The 23,882-nt window shown below is 35.1% G+C and overlaps 2 protein-coding genes across 8 annotated transcripts; both read left to right on the top strand.

The window, feature by feature from the left end:
- Nucleotides 1-16,500: 16,500 nt before the first annotated feature.
- LOC107771555 (uncharacterized) lies at nt 16,501-19,302 on the top strand. Of its 6 annotated transcripts, none has more exons than XM_016590950.2 (3): nt 16,505-16,718; nt 18,117-18,449; nt 18,645-19,302. In XM_016590950.2, the coding sequence occupies exons 2-3, from the start codon at nt 18,419-18,421 to the stop codon at nt 19,211-19,213; spliced, it is 600 nt and encodes a 199-aa protein (XP_016446436.1). In that variant the 5' UTR covers nt 16,505-16,718; nt 18,117-18,418; the 3' UTR covers nt 19,214-19,302. The 6 variants fall into 6 exon arrangements, with proteins under 6 accessions (XP_016446441.1, XP_016446440.1, XP_016446436.1 ...); XM_016590949.2 differs by having other exon boundaries at nt 16,506-16,718; nt 18,298-18,449; XM_075240818.1 differs by having other exon boundaries at nt 16,507-16,718; nt 18,659-19,302.
- Nucleotides 19,303-20,610: 1,308 nt separating this feature from the next.
- LOC107771560 (uncharacterized) lies at nt 20,611-21,934 on the top strand. Of its 2 annotated transcripts, none has more exons than XM_016590960.2 (2): nt 20,611-21,025; nt 21,126-21,934. In XM_016590960.2, the coding sequence occupies exons 1-2, from the start codon at nt 20,861-20,863 to the stop codon at nt 21,573-21,575; spliced, it is 615 nt and encodes a 204-aa protein (XP_016446446.1). In that variant the 5' UTR covers nt 20,611-20,860; the 3' UTR covers nt 21,576-21,934. The 2 variants fall into 2 exon arrangements, with proteins under 2 accessions (XP_016446446.1, XP_016446445.1); XM_016590959.2 differs by having other exon boundaries at nt 20,615-21,025; nt 21,123-21,934.
- Nucleotides 21,935-23,882: the final 1,948 nt, after the last annotated feature.

Here is a 23,882-nt window from a genome sequence, read left to right as displayed (position 1 = left end):
ATTTTATCTTGGGAGAACAATTTCATCAGACCAAGATTTATCGGGAGGGAAATTCATCAGACTAGGACTTTTTATCCTAGGAAAAAAATGTAAAGATCAATGATTTGAGAAACTTACCTTCGTAATTCCTTCTTTTCTTTTCTCCTTCCTTCGCGCTTCTTTGTTCTTGCTTGCTGGGGATAATACCACTGCGGTAGTTTTCTTTCTTCCCCTCCTTCAAATTCAATTTTTTTTTTCAGAATTTATTTTCTCTCAACACTGCTGGGGATAAAAGTGTTATCTTCTTGGGATAACGTCGTTGAGGATAACGTTGCTGGGGAATTTTATCCCTTCAAATCGATGCTTCATTCTTCTGGAAGCTCCTAGGGATGATAATGGCTTTTGTTTTTCTGAGCACAAATGTCATCCCTTTGTTCTGTCTGCTGGGGATCAATTTCCTCCATTGGAAACTTATTATAATGGGCCAACACTGGTTCAAAGACCACTTCCCTTGAGACTGGTGTTATTTTTTATTCTTCCTCAAATGGGTACCTGACTTCCAGAAAATTTTCCAAATGAAAGGAAAATTTTCTGCCTCAGTTTTACAGTCTCCCTTATGGCATGCATTTCTGTCATCAATGCCATTTCTTTTACCTGTTTCAAAACAAAATTTGTTAGCTTAAAGCGTGGTAGTTGGTTGTGATACTCCACTGGGACGGCTTTTCCCTTTTTCCTTCCTTGCTCTGCATTCCACAAGGGATGATATTATTTGCTGGGGATAATACTTTTCTGCTGGGGATATCCCTCTTCTTTCGTGGCATGGCTCGGAGACTTGCATTTTTCCGACCTTTTAGTCTCGCATGAATTTTCCAAGTCATGCTTATTGCTCTCCTTGTTTTGTCCACGGGCCTTGGCCTTGAGGTTTTAATAACCTCTGATTTCGGCAAGGATATCCCTCTTGACACTCGTTGATCCTTTTGTCAATTCCCTTTTGCTGGGGATATCTTTCTTGACATTGGCCTCGCGCTTGTTCCTTCCTGACTATATCACTTGGATGTATTAGTCAGATCTTATCTTGGAAAGCTGATGGCCTATTTTGAAGTCATTTCCTACTGGTTCCGACCAAACAGACTCTACTGGGGAAATTTCTATGAAAGGAAAAGATAAAAGGGAACAGAATAAAAGACAACGGAAAAAGATGACTCTTTAACAAAAGAAACTATAAATAAAAACCTATCAAACGCAAATACCGACTCTAATGGTCATGACATGCACATGTGGCCCATCCTCTGCCGTCAATCGTCTTTCAAGACCTTCAATTGGCGATTCCCCATCTGATTCGACTTGTAGTGCCCGAAGGGTTTTCACTATCAAGCCTCTCTCATTTTGGTTTTTCTCTCAGCTTTCATCGCCTTATGGTGTCCGTGAAGATTTTCACCGATAAGACTCTCATTTGTATCACTTTCTAGCTGGGGATTTGGAGTGTTGCCGGTATGACTCTATCTGCTGGAGATTAGAGTCCTTTCTGCTGTGGAACAGAATGTTATGTTCGCCGGTAAGACTCTCATTCGTCTGACTTGACATCTTTTGAAGACTGATCAGAAGGTCTTTCTTTGGACCGTAATGCGGGTTTTGGATAGGCTAGAAAGAAAGGGTATTAAAAGGCTCAAAAACAAAATAAATTTGGGGTTTTAAAATTACAACCTTCGAAACCAATTTTGCTTACAACGAGTACAACTCTTGCCCCAGTTTCTTGCTTGGGGATTATTTATTTAAATTTTTTTTTTATTTATTACACCATGCATACCATGCACATTATGCACACTATGCACCCTATGACCGAGCCGTGAAGCACCTACGTATCCTCTTTGAGGAATCAGGTCAAACGTAGTTCCCAATTCCTCTGTTTTCTTCTGACTTTTTTTTTTTGTTATCATTTTTCTTCTTTTTTTTTTTTTTTTTTTTGATTTTTTCTTTACCTTCCAGGCTCATATTTCCTAGTCGTTGCTATTGATTCCGAACGAGGGGTATGAAAGAAAATAAATAAGGCTCAAAAGGGGTAACGAAGGATAAAGTGTTTAGGTAGCAGAACAAAATGCCTTCGTCATTTCAGTCTTTAAAACATGCCAAGTGCAAACAACACAATTGAACATAGATTTATAGTCTCTTCCGATGGTGCTAGACTTGACAATTATGTTAAACACTTGCTTTTTCATTTTGTCATTTCTAAAGCACTGCTGGGCGACACTCTCACTCTCATGCACGACCCTCATGCCAATTTGGCGAATCTTGCATTTAACGGTTTTCTTTATGTTTTACTTGCCCCAGTTTCACATGACTCGGGCTTCAAATAATCTCAAACCGTTCTTATTTCCTTTAAATGCTTTGATCACCTTCCCAGGGTTTTATGATTAACTTTATAGACTAGGCCCAAACTGTGTGCGCATGTCATGTCACTAGAATCGGCGCTTGAATAAAAATGATAAAAGGACTAATCAAAAGAAAACTGGAAATAATAAAAGACCAGCTTTTGTATTAGACTACTGGCGAAATGGTTTGAATAATAAAACAAACAAAACAAGCAGAATAAAATCCTAACACAGCCTTGACAAAACTTAAACAAACTGATATGACAAAATGGAAAGATAAGAAGGTTTGACTCAAGACAATATTCGGATTACAACCCTAAGAATAATCCGGACAACAGAAATGACAACAAAATAAGCCACCACAAGCTTCTCTCTTGCTAACCAAGGAACGGAGCGTCCTCCCATTTTATCAAAGTTGGCATCTTTAGCCACTGAGCTTTGCAGTATTGTCCAGACCATTTCCAACTTCGATATCATTATCATCAGTTAGCGGCTTTCCGGGATGACTCTAAAATCCCATGTTACCAGGCATCCTCCCCATAAAGTTTGCATCATGATGTGCAGGTAAAGGATTCTGCGCGATATTCTGGGTGTCATTACCTTGGATCACAATCAGATTTTCCTGGATCATCCTTTCTATTTATTTTTTCAAATCCCGACAACTTTCAACATTGTGCCCCTGGGCATTGGAATGGTATTCACACCTTTTAGAAGGGTCAAAGCTTCTTGCACGTGTGTCCAGATGATTTGGAGGAATAGATGCAATCATGTCGTGATGCTTTAACCTCTCAAATAAGCTTTCATAGGACTCTCCTATTGGTGTAAAATTATCTTTCAACCTTCGTTCCCCTTATACTTCTGACTTGGATGTGGGTTATAGGGCACCTGAAAGTTATGTGGAGGCTTCTGGAGATTTTGTGACGCTCGTGCTCGCCTTCTGGGGCGTTTTGGTGGCCGGGCAACATACTGAGGTGGAACAATAGAGTGTTGTGGGTTCTGAGGGGGATAATATTGCTCAGGGGATTCATAGATAACTTTAGGAGGCTGCTCATACCTTCGAGATGTTCTCCTAGGACCTCTTCTTGACCCTGATGTCATCATGATTTCTTCAATCTTCTCATTTGTGTCGCAAAAATTATCAGACTCAACCCGAACAGCGTGAGTTGCAGCTTTAAAAACTGCTTGACTCATAATTTTTCCTGTCTTAAGACCATTCTCTATTATTTCTCCCATTTTGATTGCTTCCGAGAAGGATTTGCCAACTGCGGACATCATGTTCTGAAAGTAATCTGGCTCTTGCGCTTGAAGGAAGACAGTTATTAGCTCGTGGTCATCCATGGGTGGCTTAACTCGAGCTGCTTGCTCTCTCCATTTAATGGCATATTCCCTGAAACTTTCACTTGGTTTCTTTTTCAGGTTTGAAAGGGAAATGCGGTCTGGGGCAATGTCGACGCTGTATTGGAACTGTTTGACAAATGATTGTGCCATGTCGTCCCAGACATACCAGCGAGACGTGTCTTGATCCATAAACCATTCGGAAGCTACTCCCGTAAGGCTTTCCATAAAATAAGCCATCAACAATTCTTCATTTCTTCCCGCACCTCTCAGTTGATTGCAATACCTTTTCAGGTGGGCAATGGGATCTCCATGTCCATCGTACTTTTCAAATTTGGGAGTCTTGAAACCAGGCGGCAAGTGGACATCGGGGAACATACATAGATCTTTGAAGGCAACACTCTTTTGACCAGACGACCCTTGCCTGTTTTTCAACCATTGTTCTAAGTTTTTCACTCTTTGGGTCATTTCTTCTTGTACCATCTTTCGGGCAGGCTCTTCAATCTTTGAAGGAAAATCAAACGAGTACGGGTGGTACTTAGGAGAGTGGTACTGCTCTTGTTTTGTCGCAAATTGTGACTCATGACGAGGCTGTCCTTGCCCACTGGCCCATGCTTGACACACTCTGGTCATTTGTTGTTTCAGTATTCTATTTTTCCCGGCACAGTAGACTCTTGTTGAACCCTCTGAACAAACCGACCAACTCAACTTTCTTCACAATTCAAAACAAAACATGTTAGAATGGACTCAGTCGGTTCTTATTACTAGCAACATCTTTTTCCTTTTTTTCATTTTCTTTTTCATTTTTTGTTGTGGTCGAATCTTATGGAGATTGCCTACGTATCATGACCCCGCATGAATCAGACCTTGTGTAGTTCGGACCAATAAAAGATAAGCAATACTAATCATTTTTCAATTTAAAACAAACTGGGTTTCAAAGGTTTGAAGATGACCTACAAACTCGAAAATCAAACAACCCACATATTCTAATTAAAGATTTATAACCTCGAAATAAAAAGGCCAGCTTCCTTTCCCCGTTTGACAAATGCAACCAAACGGCTATTTTTGCAAATGTGGCCCCTTCCAAATTTCACATGAATTTTGAGGCCGGGGAGGATTATTTTGACACTTTACAAACTTGTCCGTTCTTTTACGAAAATAGCCTTTCGACAACTGAAAGATACTCTGAGGCTATTTCGGCAAAAACGGTTTAAGACGCGGCCGAAGCTGGCTCGGCTTATTATGACAAAATTCAAACGGTATTCACCTGACCGCCGACTCTTTGTTTTTTTTCAAATTACAATAAAAACCAGGTGTTGCAAACACGGCCCTTCAGCGGCTCGGGGACGAAGATTTTTAAGGTTGTGTGGGTCAACTAGACCAAAATCCTAAACATGACCCAAAAGGTGGTTGTTTATGCAAAGTCGGCCTTCTGGCGTCCCATTCGGGAACATTCGGATATGTCTTGATAAAACAACGTCACCCGACTTCTTTATGACTCTTAAAATTTGACATTTTTTTTTGCTATTTTGTTTTAGCAAAAAGTGGAGGCTGGACACTGCCCGACTTATTTATGAAAAAAAATTAAAATTTTGACATGTTTTTTATTTATTTATTGGTTTTTGGCTATTTTAGCAAAAATGGGGGTTGGACCCGATGAGGGTTGCCTACGTATCTCACATCCGGTGAGAATCAAACCCGCGTAGTTCGGACAGGTCATGAATAAAGTAAATAAACTGATTTTAAATTATGATTTTTTTTATTTTTTTTTTGTAAAAGAACTGCTTTAAAAGAAAAAAGGAAGTATTTTTATATTTTTTTTTGGATTTTTGATTGATTTTCTTTTTGAAAGAAAGACTTCTAAGAATTCCTTTTCTTTTGATTTGAACTTTGAGAATTTCAAAAGTAAAAGGAAGATATTTTTTTTTGTTTTTTCTTATTCTAAAGAAGAAAGAAAATATTTTTTGGAATTTTACCTCTAATAAAAGAAATGCTTTCTAAATTTTTTTTTTTGAATTTTCTTTTCAATTTTTAAAGAAGAATGAAAATATTTTCGGATTTTTTTATTTTATTATATATATTTTTTTTAATAATTAAAAAGACTTTCTAAAGAAGTCAATAATGGAAAATATTTTTGAAATTTTTGTTTTGAAAATTGGGAGTCTAAACAAAACTTTTCTAGACCTTTTTGGCAGGACAAATATTTTTGCAACAAATAAAGATATATATACATTTTTTTGAAATAAAGAAAAACTTTTTGGATTTTTATATATATATATTTGCAACAAATAATATTTGCAACAAATAATAAAACCACTTTCAACGCCCGACTCTTTTTATTTTATTATTTTGAATTTTTCAGAAACGAATAAAAAAAAACTATTTTAAAAGTAAGACTCTTTTTCATTGTCATTTTCAGGGGAAGACAAACTATTTTCCTTTATATATATATATATATATATATATATATATATATATATTTTTTTTTTTTGAAAAATAAGACAGAACAACGATTTTTTTTTCTTTCTATTTTTTCTTTGCTTTTAATAAAACAAACTAATAAAACATTTTTTTTTCATTTTCTCAAAATTTCGGCAGAGTTTTGACAGTATTTTTTTTTCCAAAAATAAACAGTCAATTCCCTAACCGCTATTTCTTTTTATTTCAATTTTAAAATATTATTCCTGATATTCAAAAGTTAGTCAACACACAAATCCGGATCAAATAAATGCGCAAGTAGCAGCAAGTAAGATGCATCAGGATGGTCATTTTCATTTTAGGTACACCTGTCCTAGACAGACCCAAACCCTGTGTTGAGCCTCCAAAGTCAAATGCACGTGATGCAAACAAACGTTCCTACTAGGGATCCGGCATGAAGCTGAGTTATTCTAAGTGAAAAAACCTAAGGTATATTGTTCTAGCCCTGGCTTACCCAAGTGGACAGCTTGAGCCGAAATGGGGGCAACGTACCGGGAGCACGAAAGTCTGCTCGACCTAGTTACTTGTCCCAACTTCGTCTTTATTTGGTATGACTTGTAACAGAAAGGTGGGCCACGCGCACGTGTACACCATAAATTCAGAAGACTCAGAAAGAAGAAAGGTTTCGCAGCAGTTTTATATACACAATTCAAATAATATTAAAGCGGTAAAAGCATCATTTAGCACATTAGGCATATATCAGATAATAAATAAAGCCAACTATAACAGTTATTTTAAGCTCGAATTCTTGAACCCTGAACTAGTGGTTCTGGGTTAAATGTCCCCAGCAGAGTCGCCAGAGCTGTCACACCTCCTTTTTCCGCCCCCGCGAGGGCGTAGGGAGTTTTTTCCAATTAAAGGACAGTCGAAACGGGATTTATTTGTTTGTTTCAGAGTCGCCACTTGGGAATTTTAAGGCGTCCCAAGTCATCAATTTTAATCCCTGAATCGAGGAGAATATGACTCTGTTTATTATTCTGCGAACCAGAAATCCTGAGTAAGGAATTCTGTTAATCCAGAAGAAGGTGTTAGGCATTTCCGAATTCCGTGGTTCTAGCACGGTCGCTTAACTGTTTTTATTTTTGGCTTAATTATCTCGATTTTACATTTTTTATTGCATGATTTTGTTATCGCTTCTGTTTAGATTGTTTATAATTAAAGACCCTTCTTCGAATCGAATCACACATACGCGTATCCGTTTTATATATTATATATATTTTAACGTGAAAAATCGTGTCACGCGTACGTATACACAATGATATTGATAATATAATAATTATTTTTTTCGAATTTTTTTTTATTATAAAAATAGACTTAAGTTCGAAATTGTGCTTAAAATAAAATTAAGAACGTCTGTCGCTCTTGTATGATTAAATAGCGAACTGCACATCTCGGGTTATATGAAATTAATTTGATATTCTCCGAAGAACCCCCTTTTTTATTAAATGTTTGCTCGAAGTTGCGCGAACGCATAATCCGAATTGCCTTTAGAAATATAATCAGGTCACGCGAACGTATCCCTAATCGCACAAGATATTCTTGATGGTAGTATAAATTTTCCACAAATTGTTTGTTACATCCATACATTTTTATGTGGAAGTCATGAGAAATCACTATTTGAGATGCCTCTAAATTCCTTGAAAAGAATTCACAATTCATTAAGTGTTGACCGCAAATTATATTTTACGTGTGAATTATATTCCTCAAAAAAACCATTCGAGTTTAAAGAATAAAAAAAATAAAATAAACAACGTGTGATTAATACTACCATTTTTATTGTAAATACAATATTTATCTACCCAAAAAGCGAATTGCGTATAAAACTTAGGAAAACAATTGATTTAATAAACGAAGTAATATTTTTCGAAGAATTTTCATTGTTATATTTGGAGCAAACGCTATTTACACATTTTTTGACTTAAAATGTTACAATCTATAAATCTCATCCTTCTTTTACACCACTTGTTTTTAGTCCGAGGTTATAATTGTTTGGTTAATTTTGCTTACGAAGATTGAGTTTGAGATAAATAAACCAATTCTTATTCTCTGCCTATGCGAATATTTGCAAACACTAACTCTATATTTAAAAAAAATCATTGACATTATTTCATACATTAAAAGAAATGAGTTGATCGCGTTCCTAAAATAACTAAGCCATTTGTTATTAAGAAAGAGAACTAATCTACCAATTGATTTAATAAGACGACATCACATATAACGTAAACATACATCATGACATGTTCGCAATATTCCAGCATTGTAATAGTAATGGATTATATTAATTCACCTTTCAACTATGGGTTATACACATAACCGTTATTACGCCATATACGAACAAAGTACGACTGACATCATCTAGTCTTAAACAAAATTGGATATTTGACAAAATAAGCTAGTAATGTAATTTCTGGGTATTTCCGTACTATTCTTTACTTAACTAACAATATCACAAGATTTAATTAATGGTCAACTTTCTGCCATGTTCCCTATCTCAACAATTCAAACAGTAAATATCATCACTAGTCCTCAAAACATATATGATTATTGTGGAATTTATTACTCCAGAAGGTTAATTAGTTAACAGTTTATCATGTCAAGTATAATACTATATTAACCAACTAAAACAAAACTGAAACTTAAACTACTAAAATTTAAATGAGTAGAAGACATCCTTATAATTCCAAACTTCATTTACTTGTCATGTTGAATCTTTTCATGACATGAATTTACAGATATGTACCTGATATTGGAAGCAAAAGAAAATGATGATGAGAATCAGCGGTAGTAATAACAATACAGCAACAACAATCCAGCAGCAGTAACAACCCAGGAACAGAGTTTGCAAACCAGTAGAACAGTAATCCCAAAAACAAAAGCTTCAAGCTTGGAATGAAACAACAACCATTAATACTAATTTCAAACAAAGAAAGAAAGCAGAAGATTTTTTAGTTTTTATTTTTATTTTGAAAGCTTAAATATTTTTCGGAATTTTCTTTCTCTTAAATGTTCAGCCTTTTTTTCTCTCTTCTATTTTTCTTCTCAGATTCGTTTCTCTTATCTGTGTGTATATTTTTTTCTCGTATCTCTCTCTATTCTCTTTCTCTGTATTGTCTTGTGTTCAAGACTTCTTCTTATAACCCATCCCATAAACCTTTCAATTAATTAAAATTCATACTTTTTCTCTACCCAACCCATTATCTTTCCACTCATCACCATTACATTAATTAAACATATCACACCACCCCATTATATTTTGTCCCCCATGCTTCATTTAAAATAATGCAAGATTCCCCCTTTAAATTAAATCTTGTCCCCCCTTTATATTAAACAACTATATCACAACCCACCCCATTTCATTTTGTCCCCCATGCTTCAAATAAACAATTTCAAAATGTACAATTCCTAAACTACCCCTCACGACCTTACTGAAATTACCAAACTACCCCTGAACGTACTACAAATTTACCAAACTACCCATCAACTTTAACACATCAATTAATCAAACTTAACCAAAATATAGACAATATGATCAATTTCTAACAATGTTCAAACAACAATATGAACACGGATGAACATCATAACAACAATATCACATGAACACGATTTTAACAACATTTCAACAACAAATCACATGAACACAAATTGAACAACAAAGAACAACTAAAATTTGATTGAACAATATTTTAGCAACAAACAATTCTATTTTCGGATTCAACAACTACAACAAACAAGTATATTTAGATTTCTAACTTCAATCATATTGAACTTAAAATCAATTCTAACAACATTACAACCAACAATTCCTATATTAAACTTTATGAGACAAATTCAAGAAATAATCACAAATGGTAAACAAGAAATCAAGCTATACAAATTTCAGATTCAAGAATAATCAAACAAAGTATGAACATGAATTAAATCTATTTTAAACAACAAACATGATGGATTTAAACGATTAAACCAACATATTTCTCTAACACAACTAAATTCTTTAAACAAATAACAAGATCGACGAAGAAACAATTATGAACTTAAACTTGAACTTAACAATATTAACAATTTCTAACAATACATAAACACATGAAACAAATTGAAGAAATAGTTAATTAAATTTCAATTTGAATCTAACAAACATCAAACTAACAAATACTTACTTAAACAATAATACAAACATGAAATAAACATGAAAACAACTAATTAAACTTCTATTTTGAAATCTAAAAATTAATTTAACAAACAACATGAACACACTAGAAAATTATTTCAACGACGAACAAATCAAACAAGAATTAAATTACTTCTTTATTTTGGATCCGAAAAATACCAAACAAAATATGGACAAAATTTGAAACATAAACCAACTAACCGATTCAAAAACAACGACGAAGACGAAGATGATGGAGAGGCATGAAGCAGTAGGGAGCTGCTGCGACGAGCAGCAACAACATCGCGGCAGCAGCTATGGCGGATGGCAGCAGCTGGTCGAGGAGATGGAAGATGCAGCAGCGGAGTAGAAGAAGAAGCCGCGACAGCAGCGGCGTGGGCAGCGATGGGGTTTGTTTGCTCGATGATGGGGTGTTTGGCGATAATAGAAGCTTGACGAAGCATCACTAGCAACGTCCATGGTGGGTTGTGAAACTTCACGAGATGGAGAGCTGCTGGACATCAAGCAGCAGCGTGAGGTGAAGGAAGAAGAAAAAAAACAGCAACGTTTGGAGCTTTGACGAGGAAGAAGAAGGCGCAACGTTGTAACCATGGGAGCTCGACGTGACCGGAGGAGCTTGGGCGTTCATGGCTTGGGTAGGCGGACTGGAGGGTGGTCGATGTTGGGCAGCCATGGTTGGAAAGTTTGGAGCTTTGGGGAAGAAGAAGATAGGGAGGGGGGGCGGATGGGTTAGTATAATTTTAGGGTTTTCTTCTTCTTCTTTTTTTGTTTTTGTTTTGTTTTTTGTTTTGTAAAAAATGAAAGACAAAGGGGGTTTGGGTCTTTTGGGTTATGGACTGGGTCGACCCAGTTCGAAATGGACTGGGTCGTAGGGAAGATTGGGCCATTTTTTGGGCTTGTGGCTTAAATTTGAAGAAGAGGCCCAATTCCGACTTTCTTTATATTTCCGCTCTCTTTTCTTCTTTTATTTCTCTAAAACTAAATTATAAAAATACTTAAACTATTATGAAGTATTAAATTAAGTTATAAAAGCGCAAATTAACTCCCAATAACAATTAATGCACAATTAAATAATAATTAAGCATAAAATTGTATATTTGGTCATAAAATGCTAAAAATGCAAACGATGCCTATTTTTGTAATTTTTAAATTTTTGTAAAACAAATTTAATTACTAACAATTGTAGAATTAAATCCTACATGCAAAATGCGACATATTTTTGTATTTTTTATTAATTTAGCAAATAAACATGCACAGACAAATACAAATAATTATTCAAAATTGCACACCAAAGAAAAATCATTTTATTTTTGAATTTTTTGGGAGTAATTCTCATATAGGGCAAAACTCATGTGCTTACATCTATAACTCCTAAAGAAGTTACTCCCACTATTCATCTCCATTATCTCCATAACTCTCACTACTCCAATACTTATGGTTGTAACTCTCATGCTTCCATAACCTCCCCATGATCTTCCTCCATGATAGCAAATGTTTAATTCCATGTTCATGGCATTCTTTTGTATACCGCTATGTAATCCTATAAATAGAGGTTTTGCCACCACATTGTACACACTTGGAATACATAGAGGAAATAAGAAAGTTCTCTCTTCCTCTTTACATCTTTTGTCTATTTTATTATTGTTTCATATTATTACTTTGAGCTTAGTTTCTTAACACGTTATCAGCAGGAGCCACTAACCATCACGGTGAGTTATCTTCTCGACTCTGATTTAAAATTATTAGGTACAACCTATTTCTCTCTTTTGCAAGAATAATGACATGTTTTGCTGGATACTTAGTTTTTCTTAATTCCGTTTTAAACAAACAAAAGAAAAGATATTCATACTTCACCATGATTTCTTTATTTAAGAATAAGGATGTGATGATTTTAATAGACTTTTTCTTAATTGATTTGCATTATTAAAATATGAATAGAAGTAATCATCAGTAGACTGGATAACAAGAGTGTTTTCTTGACAGTAGTATTAGTATATATTCAAAATATGATTATAAATAGTGTTTGTATCATTAAAATATGGCATCCTACTTTGACTAAATCCAAGAAGTTTTCACCGATTATTCAAAGCTTATCCAAAATTGACTTTTGACAGCTCAGAGTCGTCAGAAGTCATACTTTGATGTGGCGATGAGATTTAGAGTTTGGAGTTATCTTCTGTATAGAAACAAAGCATGTTAGCAATAATGAGATTACTTGAAATTGTTTTTGTTTTCAAATATATTTTCTTTCTGATTTCAAGTATACCCAGTTACAAGATAAGGTACTTAGGTACACCTAATGTAATACATAATTATGCATTATTATGCAGTATAACATGATATACTATACTGGTTAAATGTAACTATTTATTTTGACAAGATTATTATTAGTACATGAGTATGTACTGCATCCAATTTTCATTGATATTAGTTTTGGTCATTTTAATTAACTTATGCATATAATAATGAAAGGTGAGTTATAGTACATTTTAGCCTATTATGATATTGGTTAAGGGTAGGACGATGGGTTCAATTCCCAGCATACCACGAGGGTAAAACATTGGGTTTGAACCCGGGTACACCATGATGATAAGAGTTAGGTTTAAGTCCTAGCTCATTATGGCCTAACATGCCTTTATATGGGTAAGGCATTGGATTTGAGTCTCAGTGTACCATATTGATGATATAATGATGATTAAAGAAAAATAATGTATTTTTCATGAAAAGGCATGAGACTTGTCCCACTTGAGTTGCTCCATTCTTGAAGTGAATGTGATAGCGGTGCATATAAGTCCAAATGAAGACAAGTGGTTGACCAATGAATGTGGGCGTGCCAAAGATCAAAATAATAATTGTCATCATTATGGTAATTGTAAAAATGAGAACAATAAGGGTTCTCAAAATAGTTCTTCAAAATGTGAAGGCAATGTTTACCATCAAATTGGTATGAAAAATTAATAAAGTATGTTGTTTATTATGATCCATTCTTAGAGAATGTGACTTGTGATAGGCATTGAGAATGCAGACCCATTTCTGAAGGTGAATGTGGCAATATGTGATAAAAGTAATGAATAAAGACGTGCAATGCATGATTGGATAAATACCACACAACTCACCTCTATGAAGGTTTGAGTGAAATAAAAAGAATGAACATTATTGTGGTTATATGAATATGTCATTGGTTGTGTACATGTGGTACGCCAAAAATATGTTGCCATGCATTATAAAAACTTATTAAAGGCAAACTAAAGAAAGAAATGATTTTGCTTATGATGATTTTGACCATGACAATTATTATGATATAATTTTCTCCGTGAAGAAGACATTCACTATATGGATGGTGTGACAAAAGATCTCGTAGTACAAAATTAGTTAAGAGCTCCGGAAAAGCTTGTTACTACTCAGATAAATAAAATTGTCCATGACATTGATATTGTAGTAAGTCTCAAAAGAAACTTTTTGAGTTTCAAATATAATAACCAAAGTGGTTGGTATTTGAGACTATAAATGAAAGGAAGATTGAATATCTTCATATTACTATAATCATACCGGGTAAATATGAAAGGTTACCCGACTTTTCTTCTATTTGTACTACACATGTATAAGCATAATGATAAAATCACATGCCATAGTAAATTAGATGTTTACTGAAATACGTATCAGTTGGCATGACCGGTTGGCCACCTCGGTTCAATTATGATGCGAAAAATTGATTGAGAATTCACATTGGCATATATTGAAGAAATAGACGATTCTTCAAGAATTCTCATGTGCTGCTTATTCTCATGATATACCAGTTAAGGTTGGGATTAAATCCCTTGATTTCTGGAACGAACAAATAGAAGGTGATATATGGGTTCAGTCACCTGCCATGTGGACTATTTACTATTATATAATTTTAATAGATGCATCTATTGTATGGTCACATGTGCGTTTGTTATCAACTTGCAATTTGGTTTTTGCAAGGTTGTTTGCTCAAATTATTATAGCACAATTCCGGAATATAAATTATGATAATTTATTTTGATAATGCTGGTTTAAATCTAAGTTGGTTTAGCACAAATTGTATGCCTCTAATTATAGCTAAACTATTGATTATGAGAACAAAATTCACAAATAGACATTTTGTATGAGGTGTATTATTTAATATACAACAGCACTTGTACGCATCTAGCCAAGTTATGATAAATTTTCCCCGTCACAATTGGTTCAGAGTCAGGAACCAAATAATTTTCATCTTGAAATATGGATGTGCTATATGATTTAATTGTGATACCACAATGCACAAAGATGGATTCCCAAAGAAGGTTGAAAAATGTGTTGGTAATCCTAACATTAGAGGGAGAAATTGGGCAGCTGAAACAGTGATACATGGAATGAGTTATTGTGAATACATCTAGATCCTCGTACAAGAAAATGTGAACTTATGTGAACTTGAAGTTCAAGTTATAATTCATTTCCAAAATATTGCCAGGAGCATTTGCTGACCCAAAGCTAAATGTCATATTTCAGTTGTTAATGCTCCAAATAGAATAAAGTCCATGATGGACAGAGTTTATGGCACACATGAAGCGTAATAGACAAATCGGTTCCAAAGATAAAACTCATTGAAGAAGGAGGGAGAAAATGTTCAAGATGGTCATAATAAGGAGGCAAGTGCTTTATAAGAGCACGATGACATAACACTTTATATGACCTCATGGGAGAGGCTCAGGTTCCTGAAAATAATGAGATAAAGAGATCTCAATAAGTTATGTCTTTAATGGGTAACGACGGAACTGATGTAAAATGATCGTCGATGATATTGTTAATATAATGTAGCGCTCAATATTATTAATATTGACAAGGATCTTGAGCTCAAATCTGTCATGAAATTTGGATAGATAATTGATTGGCCAAATAAAAAATATGCAATGAAAATTGACTTCATCTGAAAAATATGAAGTTGGACGGATAGCCACAACAGCTGAAAGTATAAAGGCTATATGGAGATATTGAAATATGATTAGTATTATATTGCAAAAGGAAACCTTGATATAGATTTGTTTATTCTAACAAATATTGTCAAGATTTTGCTAGTTATGCAAATGCAGGCATTTTTTTAAAGTCCGTTCTTTAAACAATCTATTTGTATGTGAGGGTATTGCCATATTATCATTTCACAAGGTTGTCAATTGTTGATAATTATTCAAGTCATGTCAATATACTAGCAACTGATGAAGCAAGTGACTCAACACACTACAGATGTGTGACTTTTCTTTGAAGAGAAGATTCCAATAATAGTGAAAACGTTGATGTTTGCTTATCTCAATTGAAAGAAGGATATATTGAAGGAGACAAAATAAATCCTATATTTCATCAAAGTTCTTTTTCAGACACAATCTTCAACAGAATGATGAAATAGATGTTCAAGAAATTCATTCAAGTGATAATTTGGCGGAATAATTCACCAAGGCATTGTCGGTCTCAAGATTAGAGAAGTTGTTATACAAGCTTGGAATTTTTTGTCTCCGAGAATAAAGTGATATTTTCATCAGGGGGAGGCACATACACGTTGTACTCTTTTTTTCTTAGCTAAGGTTTTATCCCACTGGGTTTTCCTGGCAAGGTTTTTAATGAGGCAGCAAGTAATGCGTATTACAATATATGTGTACTCTTTTTCCTTTACTAGGATATTTTTCACTGGGTTTTTTTTCCTAGTAAGGTTTTAACGAGCCACATTATCTATGGACATCATAGGAGTGTTGTAAAATATTATAAAATGTGTAGTGGATGACTATAACTTCTAAAGAAGTTACTCCTACTACTCTTCTCCATTATCTCCATAGCTCTCACTACTCCAATACTTATGGTTGTAACTCCCATGCTTCTATAACCTCCCCATGATCTTCTTCTATGGTCTCAAATGTTTAATTTCATGTTTATAGCATTCTTTTGTATACTTCTATGTAATCCTATAAATAAAGGTTTTGGTACCATATTATACACACTTGAAATATATAGAAGAAATAAAAAAGTTCCCTTTTCCTCTCTACATCTTTTGTCTATTTTATTGTTTCATATTATTTAATTTGAGCTTAGTTTCTTGACGGAAACAAAATAGTTTTGGTATCCAAAATAGAAACAAAACCAAATCTGTTTTCAAATAAGATTTTTATTTGCCAAGGATGAATTGTTATTTTGCTTAAATACACCCTTTTTCCCCTATTAATTGGGGAAAACACCCGTAAATAAACCCAACTCTGGTGTGGAAAAAAAAAGGACCGAACTCTGTCTCCACTCTTCAGCATCCCAATTTCTCTAGCGTCTCTCCTGAGATTCTCTGCCGCTGCAATAAGGACCCACCGTCGCCGTTACCGGATCCGGCCGCGAAATTTGAATACCCATTTTAGGTAATTTCGTAGTCCAATTTTCGGTACGTTGTTTTCGTCTAGTTTTTGCAGTAAAGGTGATTACTTAATGAAAATTTAAAGGTTGTATTAAATTGAATTGTTATTCAGATGATAATTTTAGCTGTTGGATTGGTCTCCTTTCTCTTTTTTGTTTGTTCAATGGGTTTCATTTGTCTGCTGAGTTTGTGAACTATAACATGAATAAAGTTGATGCGGAAAAAATGGGACATTTTTTTAAGCAGTAAATATGGAGGAGTAGTATTTTCAACTTACTTGATACAGAGTCACTCTTGATGTCTAGATCCGGTAGCCATCACATATAATCCCAAGGGAAGAACATTGTGGGGGTTCTAACAGTGCAATCAAACAGGAACTTGATGAGTGAAATCTGTTAACTAAAAAGAAAAAAGAGAACTTTTCGAATCACTATATCCCGGGTACCTTGATAACTTAGGATTAGTGATGATAGGGTTGATGTGATATCTCAAAACTGGAATTTGATGGTATATTTATAGGGTGTATGTGGGAACTCACTAATGAAGTTAAAAAGTTTGGGAAATGAAATATTGTGTGGTTTAGGCTAATATGGCGATGATGCCTCTGGTCCTTGTGATGAAAGAAGACTAAAGCAGAAGGAAATTTTAAGCATGGTGAAAGGCGGTTCCCTTTGGTTATTCAGCTTCGGGGAACTTTGTTTGAACTTCCTGTTTATCATATTTTCTGTCCTCTCTTATTGGTCAATTACTCTGCAAACACTGAAAGAAGAGAAGGCACTTAAGGTTACCGTGAAAGCTAATTGCATATAGCTGCTTCTTACCTTTCTCCACTTAATACCAAGGTATTCCCTTGTAAGTGATCTCGCATGCTTAAGTTTATACCTCTCTGTCAACTACTTGCTAGCTCTGAAATATAAGATTGTCCTGGCATGGCACTGATTGTTGACCCCTCCTATGGTGTTGCTTTGTTAAATTTAGTCCATCATTATAAGATTGCCAGATTAAGATGCAGAGCATTTTACTTTTCAGTGCCATGTAAAGGCAACTGATCTGAAGTCAGCTATAAACTTTCTCAATCTTGTAATGAGTATTATTGATTGGTGCCTGATCTTTATGCATAAAGGGGTACCTTGCTTGCATTTCTTGGCGCATTCTTTGTTGTTGAATTTTGTTTTTTCATGCATGCCAAGTCAAGCAAAATGCTGTAGGATAGGATACCAGGCCTCGCTCACTCAAATTATCTGTCTAATTTCATTTCTATTGTAACCTCAGATAATTGAAAACCACATTACAGTAATCATGTTTTTGTTGGCTGCTAAGTGTTTATTCATGCTTCTGTGGTGCTAAGTTGTTTTAGATGTTTGTACATTGGTTCACTGCTAAAATTCTCTCTTTCTGACAGATGAACTGGGCTGTTCTCTGTCAGTGGCTTCTATATAGAAACAATAAGGGCCTAGGACGCACATTGTAACAGCAAGCTAGACAGTCTAGTAATTTGTGTGGTTGTTTGATGGTCAGCAGTCAAGCATCCTACTGACGTTCTTCCCTGCTGGTCATCATTTTTATTTCTTCTCTATGGGCAGGGAGTGAATTGAGTGAGAGGCATACTGAAGGATGTGAGTTGAAGTCCTGCAGATCAATTGGGAAAAATTCCAAAGGCCGTCTTTTATAGTTTTTGAACTTGCCCCAGTGCTTTTTGGTTCAATGACAGAGTTAATGCAGTGTGCGATATGTGGTAGGTGCTCATTATTAGTTTGAATCTTAGCTAGTGAAGCAAGTTTGATTTTTAAGTGGAGAAGGGTAGAGGGTGGACACATTATCCATCACAGTTTCGAAGTTGGGAAAAAATAGATTTTGCGGTTATTAGAATAAAGTTCAAAATTCTTTGTATGCGATCTAATTCTGTGCATGCAATCTTATTGTACCAAAGATTTTTTGATACAGGGTGCCATGATTTCGAGCAGCAACTTCATTCATAAGACTCACTATGAGATCCTGGGTGTGAAGGAAGATGCAGATTTTGAAGAAATCCGTAAAGCCTATCGGTCAGCCATACTTTGTTTTCATCCCGACAAGCAACAAAAGCCATCAGAAACATCCAATTTTGAGTGTCTGACAGAAAACAAATTTTTAGAGATACAGAGAGCTTGGGAAACCCTTGGCAACCCGAGGTCACGTGCACTTTATGACAGTGAATTGCTAGTTTTGAGACAGGATGTAGCAATTGCTGAAGATGTTAGCTTAGAGGACCTTACAGTTCAAGATTCTGGTGATATTATAGAGCTTTCTTGTCCTTGTAGATGTGGTGACTACTACTTTATTGATTCTTTTGAATTGGCTGACACGGGTTGTTCCATATCCAGAGACGGGTGTACAGTCTCTTTGCTGACATCTAAATCTTTGCCAGCATCTATTGTGCTTCCTTGTGGATCTTGCTCACTTAAAGTTCGCCTACTGATTAATGGCGATACTAGGCTTCACAAAGATGTTCACTTGTAATTGTGACTAGTTGGAAAACATTATTCTCTACAATATTTTTGCAAAACTTTTGGAAATTCAAATGACAAGGAAAAATGGGAAGTCTGAAATTTCTTGTGCTTTTTTATTTTTTTGGGTTACTTCTGAAATGGTTGGTAGGCTACATGACAGCCATTTTTCTGTTATTTATATCCTTCATCATTAAAGTACTTGGAGCAATTGAGTTCAGGTATCTAAGGTCAGCTGCTTAATGTCTTCCTTTAGTTAGTAGCATAAAAATGGCATGAGTCCTTAAAACAGTTGACTTATTAAGGGTCTCTAAGAAGGATGAGTCGCATTATTAAAGACACATGATTTTAAAGAAGTAGGACTCAGTCTTCCCTCTTCTCACATTAAAATGCTTTAGTTTAAAGTAGTGTCAATTAAGAAATTAACATTATTTACTTTATGTTCCTCGGTATCCTTGCAAAGGTGGTCTACAGTTTAAGCATTTGAATCAGTTCCTTCACTTCTTGTACTACCTTTTGGACCTTTTATTAAGAAGATTCAAAATTGTTGTGTCATCTGTTCAAGCCATGGAAATAGTCTCTTTCAGAAATGCAATGTAAGGCTGCATACATAAGACCCAATGTGATCCGGCCCTTCCTAGGATCCCGTGCATAGCAGGAACTCAGTGCATCAGGCTGCCCCACTGTTCTTCAAATTTGTTGAAGTAATATGTTGTAGCAACTGGGCTAAGTTTTTACAGGAAAGGCTACAAACGGAAAAACATAGAACATACAGTTCCCAGTTGCAAAAATTCCTGGTCCCAATTGTTGTGTCTAGTAATTGTATTCTAAAATAACTAATGAAACTTTTGATGTCGCCCAAGATTTCCAATTACTGCCCCCATGGAGTTGAGTCGTGTCTCAGTCCCAACATGGCTGATCATCCGAAAAAATCAGTTGAACACCATTGGCTTGGTCCCTTTACCTGACCGACTACTACTAGGACCGGCTCATCAAACAACGCTTTTTGGCTTTTTTCAAGATTTAGCTTGAACAATTCGGCAAATTTTCACGAGTTACCACATGTTCGTCACTTTGTTCTCAACTCTTACCTCCTAGGCGTACAGTTTTATAGCGGGCATTTCCGGAAAGGGCATGAAAAAGGACATATTGAGTTTAATATCCATGTCAAATAGTCTTTTAACCAGACAAACATTTTTGCAAAGTTGCATAAACACTTTTGTGTAGACATAACTGGTTCAATGATAAAATGAAAATTTTCTTACACTGTATTCCAGTCAAGAAATATGAATGGATCTGCAAGTAGTCATTGTTTGGCACCATGTCCTTTTTCACCCTTAACTTCAGTCTGAAGTGAAAGTAACTCACCACAAATTTAGCATCTTGCCCATGCCAAGGAAACACCAAGTTACTTGTATAGTTGTATGCAATAAGAAATTCAATGTCCATTGCTTTCGCTTCAGAAATACCTTGCAGGTTCCATTGCTGAAGTCTTCACCCTAAAGATTAAAACCTCATATTTTCAGAGAAGATGGAAGGCCCCTTTCAAGCAGGAATTTCAAATGGGAAATCATAATAGAGATGAGTTAGATGACTAACAAGGAATTTACTTCTGTTTGGGGTAACTTTTCACCTACAACTCTCATCAAGAAATTTCAGCATGGGATTCTCTTTTAATCAAGACTCTTCAAATACTTCCAAGAGATTCAAATTCCTTGCCTCAACCCTTAAGGATGCATTTGCTAGCTGTCATTCTTTTCGGAAAAATTCACATTCAAGTGCAGAAGAAGATGATCCGATTTGCGACTATGATAATGAAGATGAAGTACTTATTTAAAGCAGCCACGTAATTCTTCTAAGTTCAATGCTATTAACTTCTGATTTACTCATATTTTCTGAATGCTGTTTCGCGGTTTTATCAGCAGGTATTTATATCAGCAGTGATAAGTAAATATATGGAGTTGAAATGCAGAAGAAAGACAAACATCTCAACTGAAAAGTTTACCTGGGCATTCTCTCCAACAACAGGAGATTTATTCATCTCTGCAAGACTAAGGCAAAAGGAGGACAATGAGGATCAAGAAAAGGAAGAAAGCGAAGATTTTTACTCTGTTGCTAGTCGTCTTTCTCCCTGCTCAAGTTCTACAGGTTTTGAGGCATTTGTCACAGCTAAAACAATCTTTTCTCGTTCTTCAAGCTTAGACAGGATTGACTTCCAAGATCTCTGGACGCATTCTATTATTCAGGAATTCTCTCACTGTGAAGGATGGCCATTTGGCCTATACCGAAAAGCCTTGTTACTTCCACCTTTGCCAAAATCACCATCTGATTCTTGGTCATGGCGCAAGAGTGCTGGAACGGTTAGGATGCATTGATTGCTGGCATTTTAAATGAGTTATTTCTTGTAGGCAAAGTAACTTTGCATTTTCTATGGAGAAAGGATGCTGATCTTAGGTTTATGCATGAATTATGTTATTTGCTAATGGTATAATCTTTGCATAATTGAGGACAGCTTTTTTAATATCATTCCATCTTCTCAGACCAACACTTTTAATATTATTTGACATACAATAATTTCTATATGTCTGTTATGAATCTGCACCCTCTGAGAGTTTATTAACCAAACAGATTTGGCCCCAAGGAATTCTAAGAATTCTTGTTATACATTTGTTCCAATCCTCAATCCTCTTTTCTAGATTCATGGATGTTGAATCAATCGAACCCACTTCTAACACATGTTCTACTTTTGAAAGACGTTGTGTTATATCACCAAATCTCGATTTTTCATATATAAATGTAACTAATGTATCTCCTTCCAAAGAGTTTCCCTATAATGGCAGGCTTAGCTGATCGTATTACTATCGAGTCAACTTGAGCAAGTATAAGTTGACTCGGTTTGAGGGGCGGTCCATTTTTGGCTGTACATACATTTGAACAAATAAACTGTCCAAATTAGAGATATCTCTTCACAATAATTGCGATGGAAAAAATACCAATTCAAATTGAGTGGATCAAAAATAGTGTTACGACATGGACCGGATTACAAAAATTCTATATTCATCCATTAAATAATATTTAAATTTAATCACTTGAAAAGTCTATTTTAAATTGTCAAGGGGCAAATGGTTAGTTATAATATCTCATTATGGGTTATTAAATGGTAAGATGAATTAGAATTATCAATTGGAAAGGATGTTCCTAAAAGGGCCCAATGAATTCCTAATTGTAATTAGAGGATCTTTTTTAGTTGATTCTTTTATCACATTGTGATATTTTACATCCTTGAATGGCCCCATTCGAGAACAATTGGTTGCTGGGAAAATTATCAACGACTGACAATCCTTATTTCTACTTAATAGCGTATGAATAGTTCCTTGAGGTTGGTTAAGAGATTGTTGAATTTTTCCCTTGGATTAGGAATAAATGGAAGAAAAAGGGTTGATATTGGTACAATCTGATCCATTATCAGAGAGAAATCTTGACCCTGACGGATCACTCCTTTTCTCGATATATGAAATATGGGATTTCACTAAGTTGATTCTTAGAAAATATTAAATCAAAACATTTGTTCTTATTTCAACAAAAAAAGCTTATGTTTCTCTGCAAGAAAAACTTTTTTTGTCTTGGTTCCAATTCAATACTAAATAAGTCCGAACTAATTAAATATCTGTGTCAGAAATTCCTCGAATCGGTTTGCCATTTCAATAAAGGATATAATTGACAATTGGAAGTTGCACATTATCCCTTTCCTACAATGGATCCGGTGAAAAAATGGTTGCTAAATTTTTACTGTCCGTCAGTGTTATCAAAGGCGAAAAGTGCAAAAAAGCTCTAAGGTTCGTTGTGGCTTTAAGCGCAAAGCGCAAATAAAGCGTGGGCTTTAATGAAAAAAGCGCAACTGGATAAAAAGTAAAAATATGTGTATGTAGTCCAACACTAATAATTATAAGGATGAATAACAAATATATGGACAAAGAAATTGGAAAAAAATTACGAGAAAGTGAAATATCAATTGTTTAATGTCACATTTTCATGATTACACTCATGGGCAAGGAAAAAGTATGCCTTAGAGCCTTGATGAGACACTAAAGCGCACACAAAGCGAGGCAAAGCGCTCAACATGTTTTGAACCTCGCTTCAGGGCTTAAGCACGCTTTGAGCACGCCTTTGACAACATTGTTGTCTGTTACTTCATATGTGACGACAAGTCTAACTAAAGCAAAACTCTTTCTTGTTAGGTGTAATCTATTGGACATAGATCCAATTTTTTACTTTTTTGGATTCCCTGGAATTTCTTTTTCCTCTTCCTGGTGGTATCAAAACGTCGTTATGTCGGGATATCTTATCTGTCTCTCCAGAAAAATGGATATCTCTAGAAAAGATTTTACGTTCAATTTTTTTTCCCTCTCCGGACCAACCCACCGATTCAGCCTTTTAGATTTAAGGTGATTTGTCTATCTACCCAATAATAATACTATTCCACACCATTATGGAAGAAGATCCGGACGAGATATGCACCATTTCAGGGATGAAAAAAAATCGATCTACTTTCATTTGGTATTTTGACCTAAATTCCTTGATTCCTCGATACTCAATCAAATCATCTTTTTTTATGATCGAATATATTTTTGTAGTCTCATATCCAATAATGCCTCAACTCTTTCTTCTGTATTGAAGATCAT

The sequence above is a fragment of the Nicotiana tabacum genome, chromosome 20, assembly GCF_000715075.1.
Source record: "Nicotiana tabacum cultivar K326 chromosome 20, ASM71507v2, whole genome shotgun sequence".
NCBI classification, from domain to species: domain Eukaryota; kingdom Viridiplantae; phylum Streptophyta; class Magnoliopsida; order Solanales; family Solanaceae; genus Nicotiana; species Nicotiana tabacum.
The sequence above is the reverse complement of the archived record's forward strand: the minus strand, read 5'-3'. Positions and strand labels throughout refer to the sequence as shown.